Source organism: Poecilia reticulata, linkage group LG4 (assembly GCF_000633615.1).
Source record: "Poecilia reticulata strain Guanapo linkage group LG4, Guppy_female_1.0+MT, whole genome shotgun sequence".
NCBI lineage: Eukaryota > Metazoa > Chordata > Actinopteri > Cyprinodontiformes > Poeciliidae > Poecilia > Poecilia reticulata.
Genome location: NC_024334.1, coordinates 18,285,261 through 18,308,524, shown reverse-complemented (window position 1 = coordinate 18,308,524; position 23,264 = coordinate 18,285,261). Strand labels below are relative to the sequence as shown.

Here is a 23,264-nt window from a genome sequence, read left to right as displayed (position 1 = left end):
CGTGCGGGGTGGGGGGAGACTTTGGGTTGCAGAGGTGGGAACCAGTTCGGCCTGAGAGTCACTCCCAGTTTCACATATTGGAAACTCGAGCGAAGGCAGAGAAATCCTCAGCTTGCTAGACATCGGAGTCGGTTTCCAGCGCGTGTCGGAGGTCCAGGAGGTTTTGCTGCAGCACAGAAGAATTTGATCCTGACGCGTTTTTCCCGGAGGCTCGCCTGCTGCCGCCGCACATTCTCACAGTATGACTGCAGGCTGCGTGTCGACTTCAGAATTCATCTTGTAGTCTAGAGATTGTGACATGTGTGTGGAGTGAGTGCCAAAGTTTTTATTGGTCTGAGCTTCCTGCAAGCTGGATCGTTTTCTCTTTTACTTTTTTTTGCATGAAAGTCTGTTGTGTTTCTTTGAATGCTTCTCTTGCTTCCTGCTCTCACTTGCTATGAAGCGTGCTGTTCATTTCCATTACTTAACGGATTCTTTGCACTGCTGTATGAAACTCAGCTACTGGAAGGGTGGGTGTGTTTACTGATGTATTCTCAGTGTTCACACTCCTAGCGACGTGGTTCTCAAACTTTTCTCAGCAAACGCCGCCTCAGTACCGGGTTTTCCAAGCATCACCACCGTCCTGACCGACATATTAAAACAGCACACTGCAAAAAAACAAAATCTTACCAAGTAATTTTTGGTCCAGTTTCTAGTGGAAATATGTTAGGACACTTGAAATAAGACAGAAGTAACTTAAAAGTAACTTTTCAGCAAGATGTAGGAGCTTGTTTTAAGTCAATAATTCCTTAATATTGATGAAAAAGTCCATGTTGCATTGGCAGTGTCCTGAAGTATTTGCACTAGAAACTAGACCAAAATACTTGGTCAGATTTTGTGTTTTTGCAGTGCAGTACAACAAATCAGAAGATCTAATTAGGAAAATCTGAGGTTTCTTACCAACTCCAATTTCAAAATTAAATATGGCTGCTTTAAATATGCAACTCGGTGATAGCTGCGCAGTACAGAATCTGTTTGTTTGGAGATTATGTGTTTCATGAAAACGTCAGAAAATATTCTCTTCCTTCACTACTTTAACTCCTCAAGTGAAATGTCGCTGGTGTCGCATGTAAATGCGTTTTTTTTTTTTTATTAGCATGTTTTGCTAATAGCATCTACTCCAGCCTCTGAACAAGTCACTTAGCTAATCTCACTCATTTTTTAATTTTGACGATGAATATAGTTAAATTGTATTCATTTTTATTTCCTACATCTGAATTCTGACTTCTAATGTAAATGAGTGGCATCATATTCTGTTCTCGGTGGATCTTGGTTCAGACTCTGTTTCCGTTGTGGTTTTCTTCTGATACGTCTCTGATGAAGCACTTGAACAACTTATTCTTTTAGACTTTTTTTTAGTTCTGTTAATTTCAAATAAATAATTGATGCCAACATTTCACAGTACCGATTACCACCGGTGGCATTTGCAAAGCAGTTTGAGAACCGTGAACATAGAAAATAGCGGGATAATCACAGACTTTGTCCACACTTTAACCTCTCTGAAGCTGAGTTTTTTTTCCTTCTTCTTCTTTAACTCTGCTGACCCATTTTCCATGTAATCCCACCATAACAGTCTAACCATGCAAATATCCATCTGTTGCAGGCTGCGCCTACTGACCCCGACACTGACGGGGTGGCTCTAGGTCACCGGTCTAAGTTTCCCATCCCTAACATCCCCTCCACCCTGGACAAGCAGACTAACTGGTCTAGAGCTCTGCCGCTGCCCACCCCAGAGGAGAGAATGAAATGCAATTCCCAAGTCATCGCCTCATGCATCATTCCTATTAATGTGACCGGTAAATTGAAATCACCAAGATATCTCAGTTGTCATCTCTTTGTTTACAGAGCACTGGAAGCTGTCTTTACATCTTTTAAAGAAGATCTATGATGCTATTTTTTTTATATTTAAACATATTGAAAACTACCTTAATATTAGCAAAATGGCATTTTCCAGGAGAATGTGAACTTGTAGCTGATTAGCTGCATTGAATGTAAAGTAGGAGTATTTTTTTCAACATTAAATAAGAGCAGAATTGTTATGGCAACAAAAATTACTTTCAAAATTGAATCACAGAAGTTTAACGTGTTAGCATAAAAAGCAGAACAGTAGAAGGCCTCATGCTACTATTAACATGCTAACATACTTAAGTTAGCAACAATTTTGGGTTATTTGATAAATTAACCATTAAAATAATTGTGATGTTTGTTTATGATTCAAAAGACTATTCAAAAAGTTTATAAAATCTCTTCTTTGGGAAAAATAGAAACCTGTCTTCTTTTTTTAATACTTGGTAGAAAACAACCATGCTAGCTGTCGCCCAGTTAATTTATTCACTTTGAAATCCTCATAACAATATAGCTTCTCACTAGCAAATTAAAAATAAAAGTCTTATAGTAACATTATTAAAAAGTTGTAGCAAGGCTGGAGATGGAATATTGAAATTTTTCTACTTTTAAATAAAAAGTCAGCCATGCTAGGCTAATCGTCTTGTTTCCTGTTTAGCGAAGTGGTTAGCACACAAATGTTGAAGGAAAAACGATTTCTGAATTAATTTTTACGTCTCCAATGAGTTATTAGAATGTTTCCAAACACCTAGCTAGACTTTGCTAAAGCATAAAACTAAATTACTATGCATATTATTATAATTAACCCTTTTAGTTTTGACCTAAGAGTTGAGAGGCAGAAGCAAATTTACAAGAAGCTTCAGTATATTTCACATTTTGACTCATTTTATTTCAATAGGGTAACCTTTTTGGTTCAATGTTTCAGAAAAATCCTCATCCTCAAAAGATCCTGGGTTGCGTGAATTACGCTCACAGACCCTAACTATAAAAGTCCGAGTCATGCTTTGTGCTCGGTGAACTCTGTTTCTCAATGACTCTTTGCGTTTGCTAAGAGGCCAGGTGCTGTGACATGAATGGCAATTAGTTTTGTTCAAGCGGATAGAAAGATCTGCTTGATGTTACTTACTCTCCCTCTCGCCGACTTGAAAACAGGAGGTTGTGTGCCAACATGGGCCGGGTCAAAGACAGTTGAAGGGGGGAAGAAATGCACATTGTAAGCAGAGTCCTGCAATCGCTATGGTGCTGAAAGCCCCAACTTGTTGTCACATGATGGTCATAACATGACGGAGGGGCAGCAGGAAGGTTAGTTGGTGAACTTAAGCAGAGGTATTCAGAGTTTACGGCGAGATTTCTTCCTTTTAAACGCTTGTTTACAATTTCTGTCATAGCTGTCAGAAAATATTATACCTTAGCAACCAAAAACTCCAGGCAGACACTGTGGCTTTATGCCTCTCTCAGATCTCAGACCGCCTCTGCTATTTTTGTACGCCACCTTATTTAGTTCAGTCATTCGATATATTTATTTCAACTTTTGCCGTTTTATGTGACAGCGTGAGAGTTAAAAAAAGGATTCTCTGCATTTGGGACCAAACAAAGATTCCTCACATGTCCTGTCTCCGCTGCAGGGGTTGGCTTTGACAGAGATGCTAGTGTGCGCTGCTCACTCGTTCACTCACAGTCTTTGCTTCAGAGGAGACGGAAGCTGAGGAGGCGGAGGACGGTCGCCGGTTTCCCCAGACAGGTGCAGCAGGATTTTGGTATGTATCTTTTTTTTTTTTAACCTCATGTCATGTTGGGGATCTTTTTCCACAGCGTCTTGCAGTAATTAGTAATTACTACTGCAATAATTACTGAACTTCTTGTTTTTTTCCACATTACAAAATGTGTTTTATTTGGATATTTCTGTGATGGCCCAATAGAAAGCTGTGCATAATTGTGAAGTGACAGATAAAGCCTGTGTGGTTTTTAGGAATTTTTCTAATTTTTTTTTTCTTTTTACATAATTGTACAAATGTTTAAACCTTTTTGGATGCTGCCATTTTAACTTCATGTTGCTTCTTGTCTTTACCAGCTTTGACCGTCTGTAGTCTGATTCAGTTGTTTCATACCAACGCATTTAAATTATACAAACTTCAGTTCAGTCTTTGTTATGGGACAATACAGTTAAATTCAGTGAGTAATGACATGTAAATAAAAAAAAAGTTATCTATTTATTTAAATTATTGACTAAAAGTAAAGGGGGCTGAATGAATGCCACTCTTTTCAAATTTTGCTGAGAAAAAATCAAAGTAAAAATTTTGTATCCATTTTCTTTCACTTCTCAAATATCAACTACTATGTCTTGGTTTATCACATAAAATCCCTGTAAAATGTATCAAAGTTTTACAGAATAACGGGTTCGTCTCCATTACATAAAAATCTTTTTTATTAATTATCTTGAAGACACTGTATTCTTTAACAGACATATTTTTTAAGTCAATACTTTAACTCAACAATTCACGGCAAAAACACAAAATCATACTTTTTTTTTTTTTTTAGTTTGTAGAGCAAAGTTACTTTTTACTCATTTTAGACGTAGTACGATAGTTGCACTAGAAACTAGACAAAAAAATACTCTGTAAGATTTAGCGTTTTCCCAGTGTTGAAAGATTATAGAAAATAAAGTCTGGATTTAAGAATCTGTAGCTAAAACTCTTTCAATCCTCCTTTCTTTTCCAGACTCTGATGACTCCCCTGGTTCCAGGGAGCGGACTGTCATTGTTCACACCACAGCCGATATAACTCCTTCCACTGAGGAGCTGACCAGCCATCTGACCACCAGAGACTCAGGTTGCCAGACCGAAGACTTTTTGACGTCGGGAGTGCCGTCTCGGAGGAGGCTCAGGGTCCAGAGAGGTCAGGGCGTGTCGCTCCTGCTCTCCCATTCGGCAGGCAACATCTCCTGCCTCCCCGACACCGCTGACCCCATGTTCTCCAGTTCAGTGGAGGCCCGTTTGCGGTCGCGGAGTCTGCCCAGAGACAGCAGCAGGATGATGATGATCCTGATGGATGATGAGCGCAACGACAGCGACGATGAGGAGGAGCTGGCACCCTTCGACTCCGAGGGTTTTCTTCCCGGGCGCAGAGAGAGAATCCTGAAGGAGGAAGAAGAGAGTTCCGATGATCGGGCCGTGTCAGAGCGGCAGCTGGTGGGGCTGAAGTTTGCGCAGCTGTCAGAGAGTCCAGAGCGCAGCTGGATGGAGCGGACCGGCGCTCAACTGCCCAGGAAAGCCGACATGGGTAGCTGCGAGATCTCATCCAGCTCGGACACCTTCAGCAGCCCCGTTCACTCCGTCTCAGCCGCAGGGGTGCTGGGCAGCCAAATGGACCATAAGGACGACCACCAGTCTTCCAGCGGGAACTGGAGTGGCAGCAGCTCCACCTGCCCCTCCCAGACCTCAGAAACCATCCCCCCCGCAGCGTCCCCTCCACTCACCGGCTCCTCGCACTGCGACTCTGAATTGTCCCTCAATGCCGCCACTCACACTGCCGAAGACCAGACCAGCTTCCTGCTGGACAACTACCAGGGCCTCAGAACCCAGCGAGCTGGCTCCTTCTCCTCAGCAGCTATGGATATATTAGAGGAGGTGGGAGTGAGTACGCCCGTGGAGGGGGAGTGGGATTTCCCCAACGCGGAGCCGTCTTCCTCTCAGGGGTTCAGCCCTGAACCAGGCAGGGAGGCCGAGAGCAGCCTGGGCTGCCCCAGCTTCACCAGCATGGCTACCTGCGAGAGCAGCTTCTCCGACAAGCCGCCATCAGAGAAAGCAGACACCGTCTCTTACTACTCTGTGGACACCGAAGGGTACTACACCTCCATGCACTTTGACTGTGGTTTAAAAGGCAGCAAAAGCTTCACCTACAACTATGCAACCCCAAGTTCTGATTGCGGTTTGTCGGACGCGAGCGGCCAGCTGACTCTGGGGAGACGCTGCCTCTCCTTGAGAAAGTCAAAGGCCAAGCCCTCCCCACCAAAGAGGAGTTCCTCCTTGAGGAAGATATGCAGTGAGGGACACATCCCTGAAAAGAGAGAACCAAAGATTATCGGTACTTACAGACATCCAGCATCTCTGTCCTCTAAAGAGCGGAGAATGCAACTGGCTCTGTCCGGATCACAAGGACTCCTGGAGAACTCCTCACTAGGGCGAGAGCCCCTCGAGGTCTGGGCGATGGAAGGCACGTCGGATCTGACGGATTTAGGCATTTTAAGCTCCAAAGACGCACATTCATTTAAGGACAATGGCATTGTGCAGTCAGACTATGCAGATCTCTGGCTTCTAAATGATTTGAAGTCCAGTGATCCCTACCGATCTCTATCAAACTCCAGTACAGCCACGGGTACGACTGTGATCGAATGCATCAAGTCACAGGAGAGCTCAGAGTCCCAGACTTCCCAGTCTGGCTCAAGAGCCACCACCCCATCACTTCCATCAGTGGAGAGCGAGTTCAAGTTGACGTCTCCAGAGAAGCTGGCCGGACTGGCGAGTCCGTCGAGCGGCTACTCCAGTCAGTCTGAAACCCCCACCTCCTCATTTCCCTCCACTTTCTTCCCAGGACCTCTGTCCCCAGCCACTGGGAAGAGGAAGCCCAAAGTCCCAGAGAGGAAGTCGTCTCTTTCCTCTCTGTCTCTGCAGGCACGATCTTCCAGAGACGTAGCGACCTCAAAGAAAGATCTGGAGCTGCCTATGATTCCTCCTTCTCACCTCGACTTAAGTGCCCTTCACAGTCCAAGCAATAAAGGCTCGGCTTATGGGAACCAACTACCAAACCTTCTCCAGATCAAGCAAAAAGATGTGCCAACCGCCAAAGCTGTCACATCTCCGAACTTGGAGTCCTTCACTGCCCACTCTCTGTCTATAACACCCTCAATTCTTCAAAAAGTGCAGCTGCGGTCCATCAGCAAGCAGCCTGAAGACCTGCATGAGAGCAAAGCAGCCTTGAGACTCCAGTGTCCATCTGAGAACTCAACCAGCTGTCAATCGCGAGATCTCAAGAGTCCTTCACCGCACAATTCCCATAATCATCATATTTCATCAAACAACTCAATCCATGCCTCAAACGAAGGGCTTTCAATGGCAAATAGCCAGGGCACAGAGGTATTGTCAGGGAGCGCGACAGCTGTCGGACTGCAGTCAGAACCGTGTTTGGATGGTTCTAACATCCCCAAGACATTGACTGTTCATGAAGCAGAGCAGCGCTCAGAGTCACCGGTAACATCCATCTGCTCCAGAGAGTCTATCCCACACGTAGACGCTTCAGGTCAGCAGCAGACCGAACTGCCCGAAGCGGAAATGTGTCCTTGCCCTCCGGTTTTACACAGCTCACCCAAGAGGTCCAACTATGTGGACAAAGTGCCTGCCGTTGACAGTCCTCTGGAGACGTCCCAGGAGAGCTCCATCAGCAGTGAAGGGGAGAACGACTCATCAGGGGTTTCAGCCGAAAGTGCCTCACAGGACAGGAAAGAGGAATCCGCAGAGGAGGCAGACGATTGCTTTAGCAAAGGCAGGTTCTTCAGGCCTTGTTCACTACAAACTATTATGATCTATTCCAGATTGATACATGGATCATTTTAATAAAAATAAAAGCATAAGAATAGTAAAAAAAAAAAAAAAACATGTAACGTAGAGGCTATATATTAAAATCAAAATTTCTCCGTTTTTTTATTTCTGTAAAAAAAATTTTTTATTAAAATTAATTTCCAAGTTTTTTTTTATTATGCCAGCCATTTTTTTACTTAATTATGTACACTTAAACCGTTACATATACTGTTTATGTTTAAACATAACCTATTAATACTGTAGATAGTCAATTTTACCTCAATAGCAATAAAGGAATTACAAAAAATATTAATATTTTTGCATATTATGGACTTGTTATAATCTGCTAATCACCGTATTAAAAGTTTTTCTCTTTTTTTACAGACTATACAGAAAGTGATAGCTCTGTGTCGTCACAGCTCGAGGAGTCAAAAAAAGAGGATGACAGCGTGTTTCTGTCACCCACCAAGTCCCGCACCACTGAGGATCTGTTCGCTATGATTCACAGGTGAGCGTTTGGACAGAAGCCCTCTCAGTCCTGGTTCACACAAAGTGACAAACCAGTAGCTGTTTGTGGCGACGGTGGTAGGAGTCAGACCCGCAGTCCGTGGGTCGCCGGTTAGATCCCTCCTCCATCATGTTTTTGCTATCATCAACGCTATATTCCGCTGATTCCATTTAAAACCAGGGATGTCACGCACGGAAGCTTCAGCTCCCCCTGCTGGAGAGCATTAAAAGAACCAGCTCTCCAGTAGTGATGATCACTACCATTAGTTTTAGTTGTCAGCATAATGCACTAAATCTTAAATATATGCGTGATATATAAAAGAAAAAGGGGGTAAAAAGGGTGCTTTGCTGCTAATTCACTAGCAAGGACCACGCCACAAAGGTTTAAAGATTCATTGTAGGAAGGGGTGAAGAAGACAGGATGTAGGGATGAATGAGTTTGGGGGTCTGGTCTTTGGGGAAATTTGTTCCGCTTATTTTTCCGAGCCTGCATAGATGGCAGCTGCAGCAAAAAGGAGTAAAGCATGGTTATGAGATGGAAGGAAGGAAAAGGGGAAGAGGTAATGGGATGAAGGAAGGAAAAGGGGGAGAGCGGTGAGGTAAAAGAGGTGGAGGGTGGAGTTGACGTAACAGACTGAGAAGGATGGGTGAGCAGAGTATAAATAGTCTGCTTGTAAAATTGGAGGTGTGGTTTTGGGCGTGGCCCTGCTCAGTGGCGTAACTACACATTATTCAGGTGGATGCGAAAACATAGATCGGCGCATAGATTAAATAATTGATTATTTAATAATCAAACCATAATAGTCTACTAAAACCACAATAAGAAACTTAATTAATCAATCAAAAATAAGTTCTGTACCATATCAGCCTCAGGAGATGATTGAGGGATGAAGAGACAGATGTCTGGTTCTTTAGGTTCTGATGGGTCTGGAGTTCCTCTCCTGATCCATTCTGTTCATCATACAGCAGCACACCACGCCAGGACGAACACATTTGTTTAAATTGCCTGTGTTCATCCTCACTGACATAATTCAGTCTGGGATTTGCGTCTTCCTTCTCATGTTTGTATCTTTGCGAGAGGTTTTACTTCTAAGGGCGGTGGAGTATCGGGTTGAGGACGGTTTAAAAAGACACGGGTCATAGCAGCTCACTGGGCTGTGTAGAGTCCGTCTCTAGGTGACAACAGCGTCGGTCCGTAGAGTTCTGGGGTCCTTTAGCTCCCGGCACGAGAATTTAGCTGACCTTAATATTTCCTGTGTTTAATTTTGGTCATTATTGTTACAGTTAGTGTTGATATGTATGTGATAGGCGTGTCTGTCAGACATTTATAGAATACGGGACGCAGGGTCGCAACTACATATTATTCAGGATGCAAACATATAAATCGGCGCCCCCTTCCCCACCCAAAGGAAGGTACGTTAAGGTGAAGGAGCACACGCGCTCCATTTCTCAGGTGGATGCGTACACAACATATGATCGCTACACGAAGGTACATGAAAGGTAAAACTCGCTACATTTACCCCATTATGGGCGCGAGGTGAAGGAGCGTAAGGGCACTGAAGAGTATGCGAACACATCATCGGCGCGCCGCCCTCTCCAGACTGGGTTTTGTCGCCCCCTCTGGTGCAGCGCTCCTATGCGTTGCGTGCACGGCATGCCCACTTTTTGCGTCCCATCAGGATGCAACATTTAACAGCCAAATACGAGACGATTCCATATTTTAAGTGACGGGTGGCAACCGTACCCTGCTCCCAAACTTAAGTTAGCATATTCATTTGATTTGTCAACACTATGACAAGTAGATAACAAGGTCAGCAAAACGTTTTAATTAAAAGAAAAAAGCGAGTACGTCAGCTATGCTAGCTTGACTTTGACCACCTGACATGTAGATTATGGTGCAGAGTTTGGTCTGTTTTGGTTCAGTGGAAAAAAGAAAAAAAAAAGTAGCTAATCTACAACAGCGATCACTTAATGTTCTGTTCTTTATGTGGGAAATGTTTGCGTGTCTTTTAGTGTTGAATCCTAAAACATAAGTGGTGTTGTCAGTTGCTATGGCAATGCGTCTGAGTGTAGCATAGCCAACATAGAGAGTGAGGAAAAAAGAAGTGCTTTTGAGTTCTTCAACAGTTTTCCTGTGCTATTTTTCCTTTGTTGCGGCGCATTGCGCTACATCGATAGTATCTATATCTCCTGGTTTCAGTTTGGTAACAGAACTGACTGACTATGGATGACATGTAAAAGAACAGTCTTTTTCCCCTCCAGCATTACATTTCCAGATGTAAACAACAACATCCAACACGTCTTTMCAGCTTTGACTTCATGTCAATTAATTTCATTCGTAGATCCAAAAGGAAAGTGTTGGGGAGGAAGGACTCCAGTGAGCTGGCAGCGAGGACCCGCCTCAGCGCCTTGTCAGGCAACACCCCGCCGCCTGGCAGCAGCGTCTCCTCCCCGGTCCCTGCAGCGTCTCCCTCCTCCTCCCCCGCTGTGACCCCACCCGCCCCACACAGGGCCTCAGGGCCCATCTACAGGAACGCGAAGAAGTCCAGCACCTCCAACGAGGAGTTCAAGCAGCTGCTGCTTAAAAAGGGGAGCCGGTCGGACTCCAGCTACCGCATGTCGGCTGCTGAGATCCTGAAGAGCCCCGTCACTCCGAAGTCGCCTGGAGACTTTCTGACCGAGTCACCCAGACAGTCGGAGGAGGCCCCCTCCCCACTGCAGCAACTCCTGTTGGACCAAGAGCAGCTGTCCAGCCCATACCCCAAAGCCAACGTCGAGAGCTTCTCCCCGAGACCCTTTCTCGCATCTGCCGCTTCCAGGCAGGGCCGCTCGAGGATCCCGCCGCCTGCCAGCAGCAGCCGTTACAGCGTGCGCAGCAGGCTGTACTCCACGCCGATGCAGGCCATCTCTGAGGGCGAGACTGAGAACTCGGACGGAAGTCCTCACGATGACCGCTCCACGTAGGACACGGAGCACAGCAAGGATAGATCTATACGTTTACAAAGACAACTGATGGACCACGATGAAATATAATACATAAATATATCAAATATGCAGAAGGCAGGGGAGCAGATTCAATCATTTTAATAGTAAAAAGAAAAATCAGATTTCTAGCAATTTTTATGGATGAATTTTTAAACATTTTTCTTTTTATATTTCAGTCCACAAAATGTACACTTACTAAACTATTTTTAAAATAAATCCCTGTTATTACAAAATGCCTTTATTAAGAAAAGAAAAAAACAACAAAAAAAGAAACATCCGAAACCAAAATATTCATTCTGCCCAATTTAACTCTTTGCAGTTCAGATTATAGATTTAAATTGTTTACAATTTTTGTAAACCGTGCCAACACAGATTAGTTAGCACAACTAGCATGACATAGCTCTGCGTATCCCTTGATAGATTTCTGAAAAAAGCTGACAACATTTCAAAGTTTGTCCTATGACTGGCAAAAGTGAAAAACTCAAAGCTAAAAACAGAGCAACTTAGATCCCGTTTAGTGAAAGTCTCAGCCTGATTCTACATTAAATAGCTCCCCATATCTCAGTGATTCATCTGATCTCCCTAATAATGTGTTTTAACAATGTTAAGACTTCTGACAGTAACAACTTCCACACCGAAGAGTTGTTGTCAGCGGGATGTGTCGGGGCTTATGTTTGATTATCGATTATCTCTAGTTTTAAAGAGATATTTTGTTTGGTTATTTGAAGACAGGTAAACCCAACGCCTCATGACAGCACATGCGCTTCGTCTTATCTGTTCTGTTGTCAGATTTAAAAAGAACAAAAAACATAATAGTTGACCTTGATTTTATATCCTAGAGATGCAGATATTTTTACCTTTTATGTATTCTGTGAATACCTATGCAAGAAAAGACACAAAACTTGTACATTTCCTCAAGCCACTTTAACTTTCCCGCCAATCAACACGACACAACTAGCTTCAGAGAAATTATCCCTCCGTCTTTCCACTCATATCGTTAGCAACAGCAGTTGGAATACTTCAACTCCTAACAAGGACATATATAACGAAAGGCAGCTACTTGTTACAATATTTCAGAGTCATCATAGAGAGTTACCAGTGACAGACGGTGGAACGGTCTAAACCGAACACCAAGCCGACCATCTCTGGAGACAGGAAAGACGCAGGTGTTATCATGGGACACGAAAAAGTGCTCAAAAAGCCAGAGGCGGTGGAAACGCAGCGTGGAAAGATACAATGAGAAGGTCATGTGTTTAAAAGAACAGTGGTCGTTTGTGGCTGATGATGTGGCATGTTTTTGAATAGTCGAAAGAGGCGATAGGAAAGTGCTCAGTAGGATCAAATATGCCTTACTTTACTCGACAGGAAACAATACGTGACAAAACGTTTTCCCGGGGGAGGATTTTTCAGGTTTCTAACCAGAGGATGTAACATGTGGGGCCGGGTTATCAAGAATGGGAGGAATCTGTTGGATTCTGGGGCATTTGTTGCTGTTGTATGCCAAATGTTCTTTGGTGACTCCATAAAATATTTTCTATGTTGTTAACAACTTAAACATTTATTTGTTTTAATCCGATTGTTTAATCGGATGGCCCCTGTTTAGTTTTTTTTGTTTGTTTGTTTTCTTTTAACAAACTAAAAGTGACATTTTAACAATGAATTGCTGGAAATAACAAAGAAACATATTCAGATACCTACTTTTATTTTGAAAGACACATTTTAGTTTTCTGATTTTCAGGCATCGCATTTTGATATATTATAATAGAAACAATAGATGATTCAAAGAGCTATAAGCTATGCCCAACCAGTATGCAACCGACAGAATAGGTGTCGGTGCAGGTAGATTTTTGGCCTTAATGACACTCCGTACATGTCGCAGCCATGTAACAGGGAACTCAGTGAGATTAGCCTCTCAACTTTCATTCCACCTAATCCCCGCACCCCCTTTTTTGCACTGACGGAGAGATTTTTGTGAGGTTTCATTTGTCCCTGGCTGCGTGCCGTACCTGGAGCTATTTATCAACCCTTCCACTCAGCTGTATAAATAACTCTTCCTGAATAATTTTGTCGTGATGTAAGAGTGGAGTTGTGTAGATGCTTCTGCCAAAGGCTGCAGGACATGTTACAGGACCTGTTTGGAGCATTGGACTGTGCTTTTCTCTTGTTACTTGACTGAAATGTTCTTGAAATCACAAAACAGTACTAAAAAAAACAGAGCCACAGCTTATGGTACTAGATGCATAAAAAAAATTGGACATGAAATGAACCTATACAAACAGTACTGTGTTTGTTTTTTTTCTTTCTTCCTCTCTTTCTTTTATGTGTACAAAACTGTAAATACATGAACTGTTCAGAACGATCACAAAGGTTATCTAATTGTCTCTAATGTAAAAAAAATAATAATGTTTTCAGAGTTTACATTGATTTCAGACCTTTGTATATTTTTGAGTTGTGGAACACTTTGTCTTGTATTTATTTTTAGTAAGCATTGTGGGCATCCCATAGAAAGTCTTTATCTACTGCTGAAGCACAACAAACTGCTTAGCAAAATGTGTATGAACAGACAAATAAATGTGACTGCTTTAAAAATACAACTTTTGAGTTTGTGTGGTCAATTCCAAACAGCAGGCGGTCACCTCAACCTGTTGCTAATTTTTACCAATTTCATCCCTTCCTTCTGTTATTTTGCTAACATGTGGTGCCTAAAGCTGCAGTATGTACGTTTTACAAAAAAAATATATATTAAAACTGTCACTTTGTCGTGACAATATAAAATGCGACAAATAATCTGTGAAAAGACCGCGCTGCACCACTACCGGTCAAAAACAACCAATCAGAGGCAGGAGGCGGGTCTTAGCACTGCCAATCAAACTTGTATACATTACTCCGGGAAAACCGTTTATCCTCCGTAGTCAGTGGCTATGCTAATCATAGATGCTAGGAAATCAAGAAAGAAAGAAATGGAGAGATGGCAGAGGAGGAGCTCGATTTTATTTTCACAGATTATGTCTCATACCATGCTCTCACTATAGTGGCTACTCTAAAAAAATATGTAAAAACATATTTTTAAATATAAGTGAAATGCTCCTGCTTTAAACCATGGAATCTAAATTTTGATTTCTTAGTATTTGTTGCATTTTCATGGATTATTTAAATAAATAGAGAAAAAATGCTCAAATTTGTCAGCAAGCAAAATTCATTTTTATGTTTTATTTCAATTTATTTTCGTTCTGATCCCTATTGTTTCTTATAACATATTAAAAAGAATGACCACTGATTAAAATCAAATGAAATAACCCTCTTGCAGATGAGATTCTTTGGCCCCAATACAAAACCTGAAATAAACTGGCAAGAAACAACCCAAATTCCAAAATGGCAATTATTAGCACATTTGTGGAAGTTAGAGCTGACAAATATTGCCGAGCCAATATGCTGAATGTGAATCAACAGGTGCTTCAATGACGTGTTAGTTTAAAGGATGCACTCATGTGACCAGGACTTTCCAGCTTTTAAAATTTTCACATTTTCCCCTCTCCGCAGTTTTGTTTGCACCAAAACCGAAAACAAAACCGACTGATATTAATAACTTTGGAGGAAATTTGTTGCTTTAGTCGTAGTAAGGATAAACTGAATCGCTTTTGACCCGAGTAGAACACTAGAGGGCGCACTTCAGGTGAAACCACTCAGCATTGTTTTCCAGCTGTAATTCAATGCAAATTGATTACACGTTCCTTTCCGCGGAAGACCTACGTTTCTTTCTGCACATGTCGTTCTGTGTTCCTGCTGCACAGCTGGGACAGAAAATTCCCTTTGTTGTTCTGGCTGATGTCAACGAGGCCTTGGGATGCACAAAAACGCCTTGTTCACTGGGTCCTTGCATGTCAGCTGAGCGAAGATTGAGAGGGAGCGGTTGGGGGGGCAGGGCGCGGACAGGCTGTAGTGGTGGAGGAATCGAAGGTCATCTCTGCTCTCATGAGGAAGCATCATTAATATAATATAATATTCAAACATTTGAAGCTTCCCTCTGGAGACATGCTGCTGTGGTTGGTGTCCCAATCTAAGCGTCTGCCTCACCAGATGTGTCGGTGATAATCCAGTGTTACAGTGACAGCCCATGTGCTTTGATAGTTTTCATGTGTTTGATCGTCAAGGGAAGGGGCAGATGGGGTTCGCCAGTCATTCCCTACATGTAGATGTAAAGAGACGTTTGGAGATGAATTGATAGGAATTAAAATGTTCATGTCATCATTGATAGACTTTCTTCTTTGCTGTAGCAATGCCTTTTGGCAACAATTCTGAGACTGATGGGAAGTCTTTATGTATTTCCCTTTAAATGCTGCCACATTTGTATGGAAAATGTATTTGTTGGTGAAGCAGAAGGGCTGAAACTGTTGATGGTGTCTATAAAAAAAAAACTTGCCAGATTGTCTCCAGCAGTGCTAATCTGCTTATTCTGCTTGATTGGCTTTCTTCATTACATTAGATTATAACAATTTGAAGAAAGAAGACATAGAGGGGTGTCAAAGGTGTGTGAGAGAGCCAGAAAAAAACTGGTAGCCCCTCCTCATTCTGGTCACCTGCTTGGTCACTCACTGAGGAAAAATCTTTAATATAAAGCAAAGCGATCACTGACTTCAGACTGAGATTTCTATTCATCTTTCAGTTTGATTAACGAGCAAAGTAGAACAATGGTAAACTTTATGAGAATTCTCAAAGATAATCTCTGTGGGGACAAAATATTCATTGCTACACAATGCAAATCATTGGGTTTTTTTTAAAGTTATTTTATTGCTTTTTTGCAAAGTTATTAATCAAAAAGCCTAAAAAAAATAACATAATCAGATTTTAATTACTTTTTTGTCATTTATAGTTTAAAGATTTGTGTCCAGGGTATTCTGCGCCAAAAAAAGAAGAAAAGCTTCACATTTTCTGCAGCAATAATAATTGTTCACTATTCAAAGCCAGACATATACATTAAGTTGTCCCTGAAACTCCACTTTGAGAAAACATAAGAAAAATGTCAGCGGGTTGGTGTTAAATCTTGACTGTTGGAGTCAGATTGGAGATTCTTTGCTGTTGAGACGGCCTGCAGGTCATTGCACTGAGTTCATCGTGTCATGAAAAAGTATCCCACCCTCAAAAAAAAAACCACTTTAATTATCTTGGCTTGTCATACAAATGGCGATATCAGGCAGAGGCAATATGAGTAAATGTAACGTCTTCCAGTCAAGGGAAAACAATCTACCCAAACCGATTATGTGAAAAAGCAATTCCTATCATTACTAAATCAGGAACAAACAGCAATTAGCCACATTTCTGGCTCAATTTTTTCTTTCACACACAAGCTTGATTGCTACCAGTCCCTGAAGAATGAAGACGTCTCAGGACACACATACACGCTTGTCTATGGAGTGTAGTCAAAGATCTCTACAGGCATCATCACATTGTGACCAGGTCTAAAGAGATTCAATAATAGATGAGAAACAAACTCAATTGGTCTAGAAAGAGCCACAAAGCCATTAAGGCTTTGGAACTCCAACGAAGCCAAACAAGAGTCATTATCCACATATGGAGAAAATATGAGGAGTGGTTGGCCTACCAAATATATTTCAAGTGCATACCAACAACTTCAATTTAACTTGTAACAATATGGGTTTGTGATTCTAAAATAATAAGAAAAAAAAACTGGGCAAAAGTGCGAGAATGTCCAGTGATGTTCAGTATGTGAACTTAAGCTCAGGCGCACTTGTGATATGCAGTTGGAAGATCCACAAAGTCCAATCTTAAGTACCTATGAAAAAAAAGGACAAAATTGCAGTTTTGGACTGATCTAGTCCAAATTTAAATCTTCTTGAGGTGATCTTATGTGACCTGAAACGATTAATTTAGGCTTGGCGAAAGTAAAACACGTAAAAGACTCATTTCCAGTAATTGGAAAACGATTGATGATAGCTGCAGTTGCCAAGTGCGGCACGGTCACGTTTTAGGTTTGAGGAGTAATTACTTTTACTCATTGGGCCAGATTGTTTTGGATACCGTTCTCTCCTCAATAAATGAAATAAATTGTGTGTGTGTGTGTGTTTAATCAAATCTTTGTTGCCTGTTGATAACATTCATTTGGTCTGAAGCATCTCCCCAGCCCCCGCTTTTGGTTAAAGAAAACCTTAAAGCAAAAAAGAATGTGAACAACACATTCAGCGCATACCTGAGACGTGTGTCTTCAACTGAGCGATGCTGACTCCATAAAGCGATTGGGGGGGAAGCACACTGCAGACGTAGCCACACCAAAGTCACCGTCGTGCCACCCGGGTATACCGCGTGGCTCATTATAGTGTATTAAACAGCGTCCCTGCGGAACAATGAGAGGCCCCGGGGCCCCCGAGGCAGGGCCTGAGGCTGGCTGGAACCGATATGGAAACCCAGGGGACCTTGCTCGCTCAGGCCGATCACCAACAGAGTCACATCATCAGCTGCCATACTCCATTCTCCTCCGCCACTGTCATCGGCCCGTCAGACCAACATGGAGCGCAGAGAAGTGAAGGCGTCACAACTAAGCGGAGGCCTGTCTGCACTTCGAGCAAACATGCTGTTAGCTTAATACGCTTCAAATGTCTCTAACTAATCCGGCATGGTTTTCCCTGCAGCTTGTTTTCATTAGTACACAGTGGGTTTATATATAAAGCTGAGTCACAACACAGACTGCCGCACATATTTTGTTGTCATGTCCTGATGACAACAAAATATGTGTGGCAGCTCTTGATGTTTATTATTGGGAATACACGGTTATTAACCTATGAATAATATGAAGTAGAAAATTATCTATCATGCACCAATCAGGTATTATGACCAGTCAAGAGAATAAAATGATTTTCACTTTATTGGGTGGGATGTGGCAGCAAAAGAGCATTTGTTTCCTTTAAGCTGATGTGTTAAAACGCAACAAAAAATGGGGAAGTAGGTAAGAAAGGGGCCAGAGTGAAAATGCTATGAATGACTTTGTCAGTGTATCTCAAAAATTGCAGCTTGTCTGTTGTGTTCCTGGTCTGCAGTGGTCAATATCTCAAAAAGAAGAAATGGTGAACCTTTAACAGAGCCCTGGGCAGCTGAGGATTAGCCATTGAGGTAAATGGGGAGTGAAGGCTGGTCCAACCAACAGATGAGCTACAGCAGCTGTAGATTTTCTTATGAACTTCCACTTCCTGATAGAAAGTCCCAGAATACACAGTGTCTCTCAGCGTGTTGTCTGTATGGCGCAGACCCGTCAAAGTGAAAGCGGTACGTCCCGATGGCCGTGGTCTCTTTCAGTTGGATAATGCGTCCTTCCACAAAGTAAAGAAGATTCAATACAAGTGCAACAATAAGATAAAGGTGTTGTCTTGGCCTCCCGTTTCCAAATATTTCAGATCAACCATCATTGGATGTTGTTGACAAACGGATACCGTCTGTAGAACCGTCCCTTCACAGAACACCTTCAGGAGTCTCATGGACCTGAACTGGTCAGCACTGTTGGCAGAAGCAGGGTATTGGGTAAGTGGTCACACTGTAGGTGGAGATCAGTTTATATGGTTTGCCAATAACCAGGTTTTATGTTTGGTTTCCTCATGATAACCCAGAACTATTCAAGTTTACAGTATTGAGACCCCAAGGATGACAACCCTATAGGTAAAGTGCTGAATATACTGAAGGTTGGTGACTGGCAAAGTAGATCATATTTATACCAAGTCAGCTGGTAAAATAAATGTTGTTCGTCAAACTCCAAACCTATTTCTATGGGATGCTGCCTAGCAATAGCTTACAAAGGAAACAATAGTTATTTAACAGATTATCATGGCACACTGCCACCCAACTCGTGAAACACCCAACACTGATGTCTCTCGTTGTAAGTTTGATATAAGTAAATGTTTTGACAGTGAAGAAAAGAAACAGAAATTACAGAATCAGCTAGAATTTTGACATTTTTAAAAGAATGTCAGAATTCTGACAAAGTGGAAATAATTAATAAAAAAAAATGTAATTCTGAGATTAAAGTCAAAATTTTTTCAGTAAAAATAAACTGCTCAAGCATAAGAGTCTTGTATTTGTGTACTTTAGTTCTACTGACAGATTTTTCAGTGAGTTTGGTGACTGATTTCTTTGTTAGTTTTTGTTACAATAGTTTTTGTGTTTAGTTTTGCTTTTTTTTTGTAGGAAATGCTTTCTGTTGAAACCCCCAGTATAATTGTAGAAGGTAATGATAATTGTAGAAGGTAATGAGGCCCGTATTTTGTTAGTTACTTATGTTTTAAAGGCTAAAGGTATATTTACTGTCCACTTAAATGAATAATACACAAGTGTTGAAATTAACACCAAAAAGGGGGGGGGAACGCCTACAAATGGTGGAGGAAACGTTTGCTTGAAAGGACAGCAACAAAATATTGAAGTTAGCAAAGAGTTACAGAATTGTGCAATTAGTTTTTTTTATTATTATTATTGGTTGTCGCTGTCCTCGTGTCCTTTAGGCCCTTCCTTCATTATTCTCCTCTTCTTTGTGGAGGACAGAGCGGAGGAGGAGGGGATGGGGAGCCGCTGACGATGCTGCGTGCGCAGCTTCAGTCTGGAGTCGCTACGACGGAGCCGCAATGAAGAGATAAATAGCGACGATATCTATTTATTTTTGGAGTATTACGGTTCTAATTTCTTTATTAATTGGAGCGAAGCGGTCCGAGGCGAAAGGCACTAATGTACTCTTCTGCTTAGCGGGTGAGTTACCGCTGGTGTTTGGAGCAAAACTATCACATGAAGGCAGAATGACATTAGAGGGACGAGGGGGGGATAAGATGAAACGGGGTGAGCTATGGCTTTTCTGGTTTGATGTCTCTGGCAGGCTGTAATATGAACTGACATTAGCATTTTTTATTGAACAATAGTCACCAAGCTAATGCTGTATTCTTTAGCTTCTAAGCGCTAACACGGCTCAGTTCATTTCGTTATTTCAGACGGTGCGGACAGCTAGCTTGTGCTGGGAAATAAGGCGTACAGTGTTTGACGGCTGAGAGGGAGAGGAGGGAGGGTTTCGCTCAATAACGCGGTTATTATTATTCAGGACGGAGACATCCTTTTCTTTGATAAAACGCTTAAAGTCCGGGGGAGCCTCAAAGCGACGTGCGGAGATGTGCGCAGACACGGCGCTCCGTCTGCCCTGCTTTTCACGACAAGCCGTCGGCTTACGGACCAGACGCACCAGGGTCCGGGTGCAGACGCACCAGAGACCGGGCTCAGGGTTGTCTCTGTCTCCCTCGGGGAAATTGGAGCTTTTATCGTTCAGAGGGAGAGGAAATCTCCTCGGATGAACCCGACAGTGACACAGTCGGGGTCTGTCGCAACAGCCAGCCTTGGGGTTAGCTGTGTTTGCGTTCTGACAAATTACAGTCACACGGCTGGAAAGAGAACAGCACATCCAGGCACCTTCTTTGTTGACTTTGTCAGGACACAGCCACTAATTTCAGTATGTTTTAGTGTAATTTTATGCGACCGAACCAACTAAAGTAGTGCTGTGAAGTTAACTGAGTTCTGTCCCATTTACATTGATACCAGGAACGGAAAGAGTATAAAGATACGGAGCAAAGATACTGGAGCTAGATTCCCCACACTTGCACTCCAGACATCTGACCTTGCAGCATAATGGTGGGAGTGTCATGATGTGGAAACCTTGGGAGAGAGTAAGATGAAGCTAAATGCTAAAGAAAACCAGTCTGGTTCACCTTCCGGCAGGGCAATGACCTAAAGCCTACAGTGAGAGATACAAAGGTATGGTTTAGATTAAAGCATATTTATGTGTTAGAATGGACCAGTCTACCCAAAGCTATTAGAGACACACCCTTAAAGACTAACAGCTGTAATTACAGCAAAAGCTGGTTCTACAAAGAGAAAAATGCGCTCCACACATATTTAACTGTAAAAATATCTTAAAGATCACATATCTTCTCCCTTCGCAATTGCGCGTTGAAGTTTTTGAAAAAGGTTCAAGAGTTGTGATTCGTATGTGACATATTGTAAGCAATCTCCAATATAGCGTAGTTCGCTTACGAGGTTTTTTTGTGATTGTTGTGGCCTCAAATTACTGGTTTTGCGATTACTTTTTCAAAAAGTTGTGGTCAAAGTTGCAATTTTCTTAAGCTTTTATTTTTGCACATAACATTGTCTAACAAAACAAATTTAAATTACTGCACGTAATCCTTCCAAATAAAGACATAAAGTAGTTAATATTTAAAGTGCACATAACATTTTCTGGTACTTTCTTGAACTAGCACCCTTAATACAAATAAAATCGTAATCTGATTAATTGTAAAAATGCAAAAGAAAAATTATATAATGGTCATTCAAGTTAACACAAACTGTATATACAGTATAGACAAAATCATACACACATTTCAAAAATGTTTTTCCTCAGAAAAAACAAACAATAAAGGCAAATATTACTGTTTCATTTTGCAGGTCAAGATAGGTAGCAGAACAGGAAGTTAAATTAGAAGAGAGGCTGAGTGGATTGGTCAGAATTTTGCCGCGTTGCAGCGATTGGTCAGAAAATACGGAAATACCGAAAACTTCAAGGTGATTGGTCAGATTTGTGGAAACTTGGCCAAAATTGGAAGACCGTGCAAAATGTGCAAATTATTCCTGAATTAACGTTAAGAATTTTGATCGTAACTTCCTGGAGGGACTGCTTAATACATACAGTTTTATTTATCCACTTTTAAAAAAGAAAAAAAAAGAAAATCTGTGCAGAGTAGCAGGCCTGACTGACGGGCAGTTACACCGATCGCAATGATGGCTATTTCAGTTGTTTTAAGTGGAGGTGTTAAGTGATTATCATAAAACTGAAGTCGCCGTGGCATTTAGCGGATCGACCTGGGGAGAAATGAATAAAACAGAATCTGGGCTGATGTGAAAGGAGATGGGAGTCCGCGTGTCTCTCTAATGAGGGATAATTGGCTAGTGGAGCAGAGGGGGGCGTTGATGGAGGTGACCTTTAGATCGTCTGACGTCCTCCGGCCATCTCCGCTGCTTTTGTTTCCTCTGGCTCAACTCAAGCACAAAGCCGGAGAGAGGTCTGTCAGAGAAGAAGCGGCATCTGCAAAGCTCTCAGACTGCAGCGTTAGCCTAATGCAGCCGAAGCTGAAATTAGTGGAAGAGGGGGAAGCGGGGGAGGCCGGGTTGTTGTTTTCTTCCTGCTCTCGACTTGCCAATGGCGTACATTTCATCAATGAGGCGAGGAGAAAGGAAAAAGAAAAAAAAAGAGAAAATGTGGAAATGATTACAGTAAAGGGGACATGGGAGGGGTCTCATTTGGCTCTCTGTTTGGTCTCTTCTGGCCTATTTACTCATTTAGCTGCCTCTGGCGTAGGAACACAGACCGCCTGCAGATGACGTGTGAGGTTTACGAACAAAATGTGCCGCTGATTTACTCCGCGCTGAAGGAACACTCTGCAATCACTCAAACGTTTTTGACTCCAGGTTCGCCTGGCGTTGCGTGCTTGCGCCGTTAGCTCACGTTTTTAATTGAAGCCGCATCACGCTCGGACTGTTTCAAGCAGCCCGACCTGCAAACCCTGCTATCGTGTGGCAACGGGGGGAAGACTTGTTCCAACAGCACATCGGATTTAGGGAAGATTAGGAACTTGACTTGGAGCTTTTCAGGGAGATAAAGTTAGGTTGAGCTCGGAGAAGCCGCACATGGGGCCAGGTTGTTCTTTTCTTAGCGACAACAAGGACATGCATGTTTGCTCGGACAAGCAGGACAGGAAAGAATAACACAAGTCATTTAGCTAACTTGTCTCATATCACTAGGAGACAACATGTAAAACGAGGCTTTGCACAGGCCTGTCACAGTAACAAATTATACCGGATGATAAATCGTTCCAGAAATTATCGCAATAAACGATAATGTTGTTTTTAGAACAAGTGTTGATATTGGCATGATAATGTAAGTTTGCCCTCTCAAAGACCGATTTTGATCAGAGCACTCTGCACCGAAGACATTTTAAATACCCAAAATAAATAGATGAAACAATCACAAGCAATAATTAAAACGGAAATTAAAACCACACACAACAGAAACCATAAATAAAATGGATTATGAGGAATCTGTAAACGGCATTGTTTTTCAAACAATATTCATCATCATAATGGGAGCTGTCGAGCTCATTTTATCATGTGATTATTTGCTTATTACAAGCACAAACTTGAGTGTATTTCATTGGGAAATACACTTTCTTGGACTGGAAAGTCCAAGAAAAATCATAAATATTATAAACACACACACATATATATATATAT

The 23,264-nt window shown here is 42.1% G+C and overlaps 2 protein-coding genes across 6 annotated transcripts in view; both read left to right on the top strand.

Annotated features, from left to right (window-relative positions):
- Window positions 1-13,543, top strand: part of nhsa (Nance-Horan syndrome a (congenital cataracts and dental anomalies)) — a 68,142-nt gene extending 54,599 nt beyond the window's left edge. For 4 of the 5 annotated variants that reach the window (XM_008407548.2, XM_008407546.2, XM_008407547.2 and 1 more), the window contains 5 exons: window positions 1,643-1,835; window positions 3,510-3,641; window positions 4,603-7,422; window positions 7,842-7,965; window positions 10,307-13,543. In XM_008407548.2, the coding sequence (XP_008405770.1) occupies window positions 1,643-1,835; window positions 3,510-3,641; window positions 4,603-7,422; window positions 7,842-7,965; window positions 10,307-10,928 (3,891 nt within the window). In that variant the 3' untranslated portion in view covers window positions 10,929-13,543. The remainder of the gene's footprint in view (window positions 1-1,642; window positions 1,836-3,509; window positions 3,642-4,602; window positions 7,423-7,841; window positions 7,966-10,306) is intronic. The other variant, XM_017304494.1, reaches the window with a different exon arrangement.
- A 5,949-nt stretch (window positions 13,544-19,492) lies between these two features.
- The window catches only part of rai2 (retinoic acid induced 2), an 11,202-nt gene continuing 7,430 nt past the window's right edge, over window positions 19,493-23,264 (top strand). The window contains exon 1 of the mRNA XM_008407557.2: window positions 19,493-19,688. The gene's annotated coding sequence lies outside the window, so the exon portion shown is untranslated. The remainder of the gene's footprint in view (window positions 19,689-23,264) is intronic.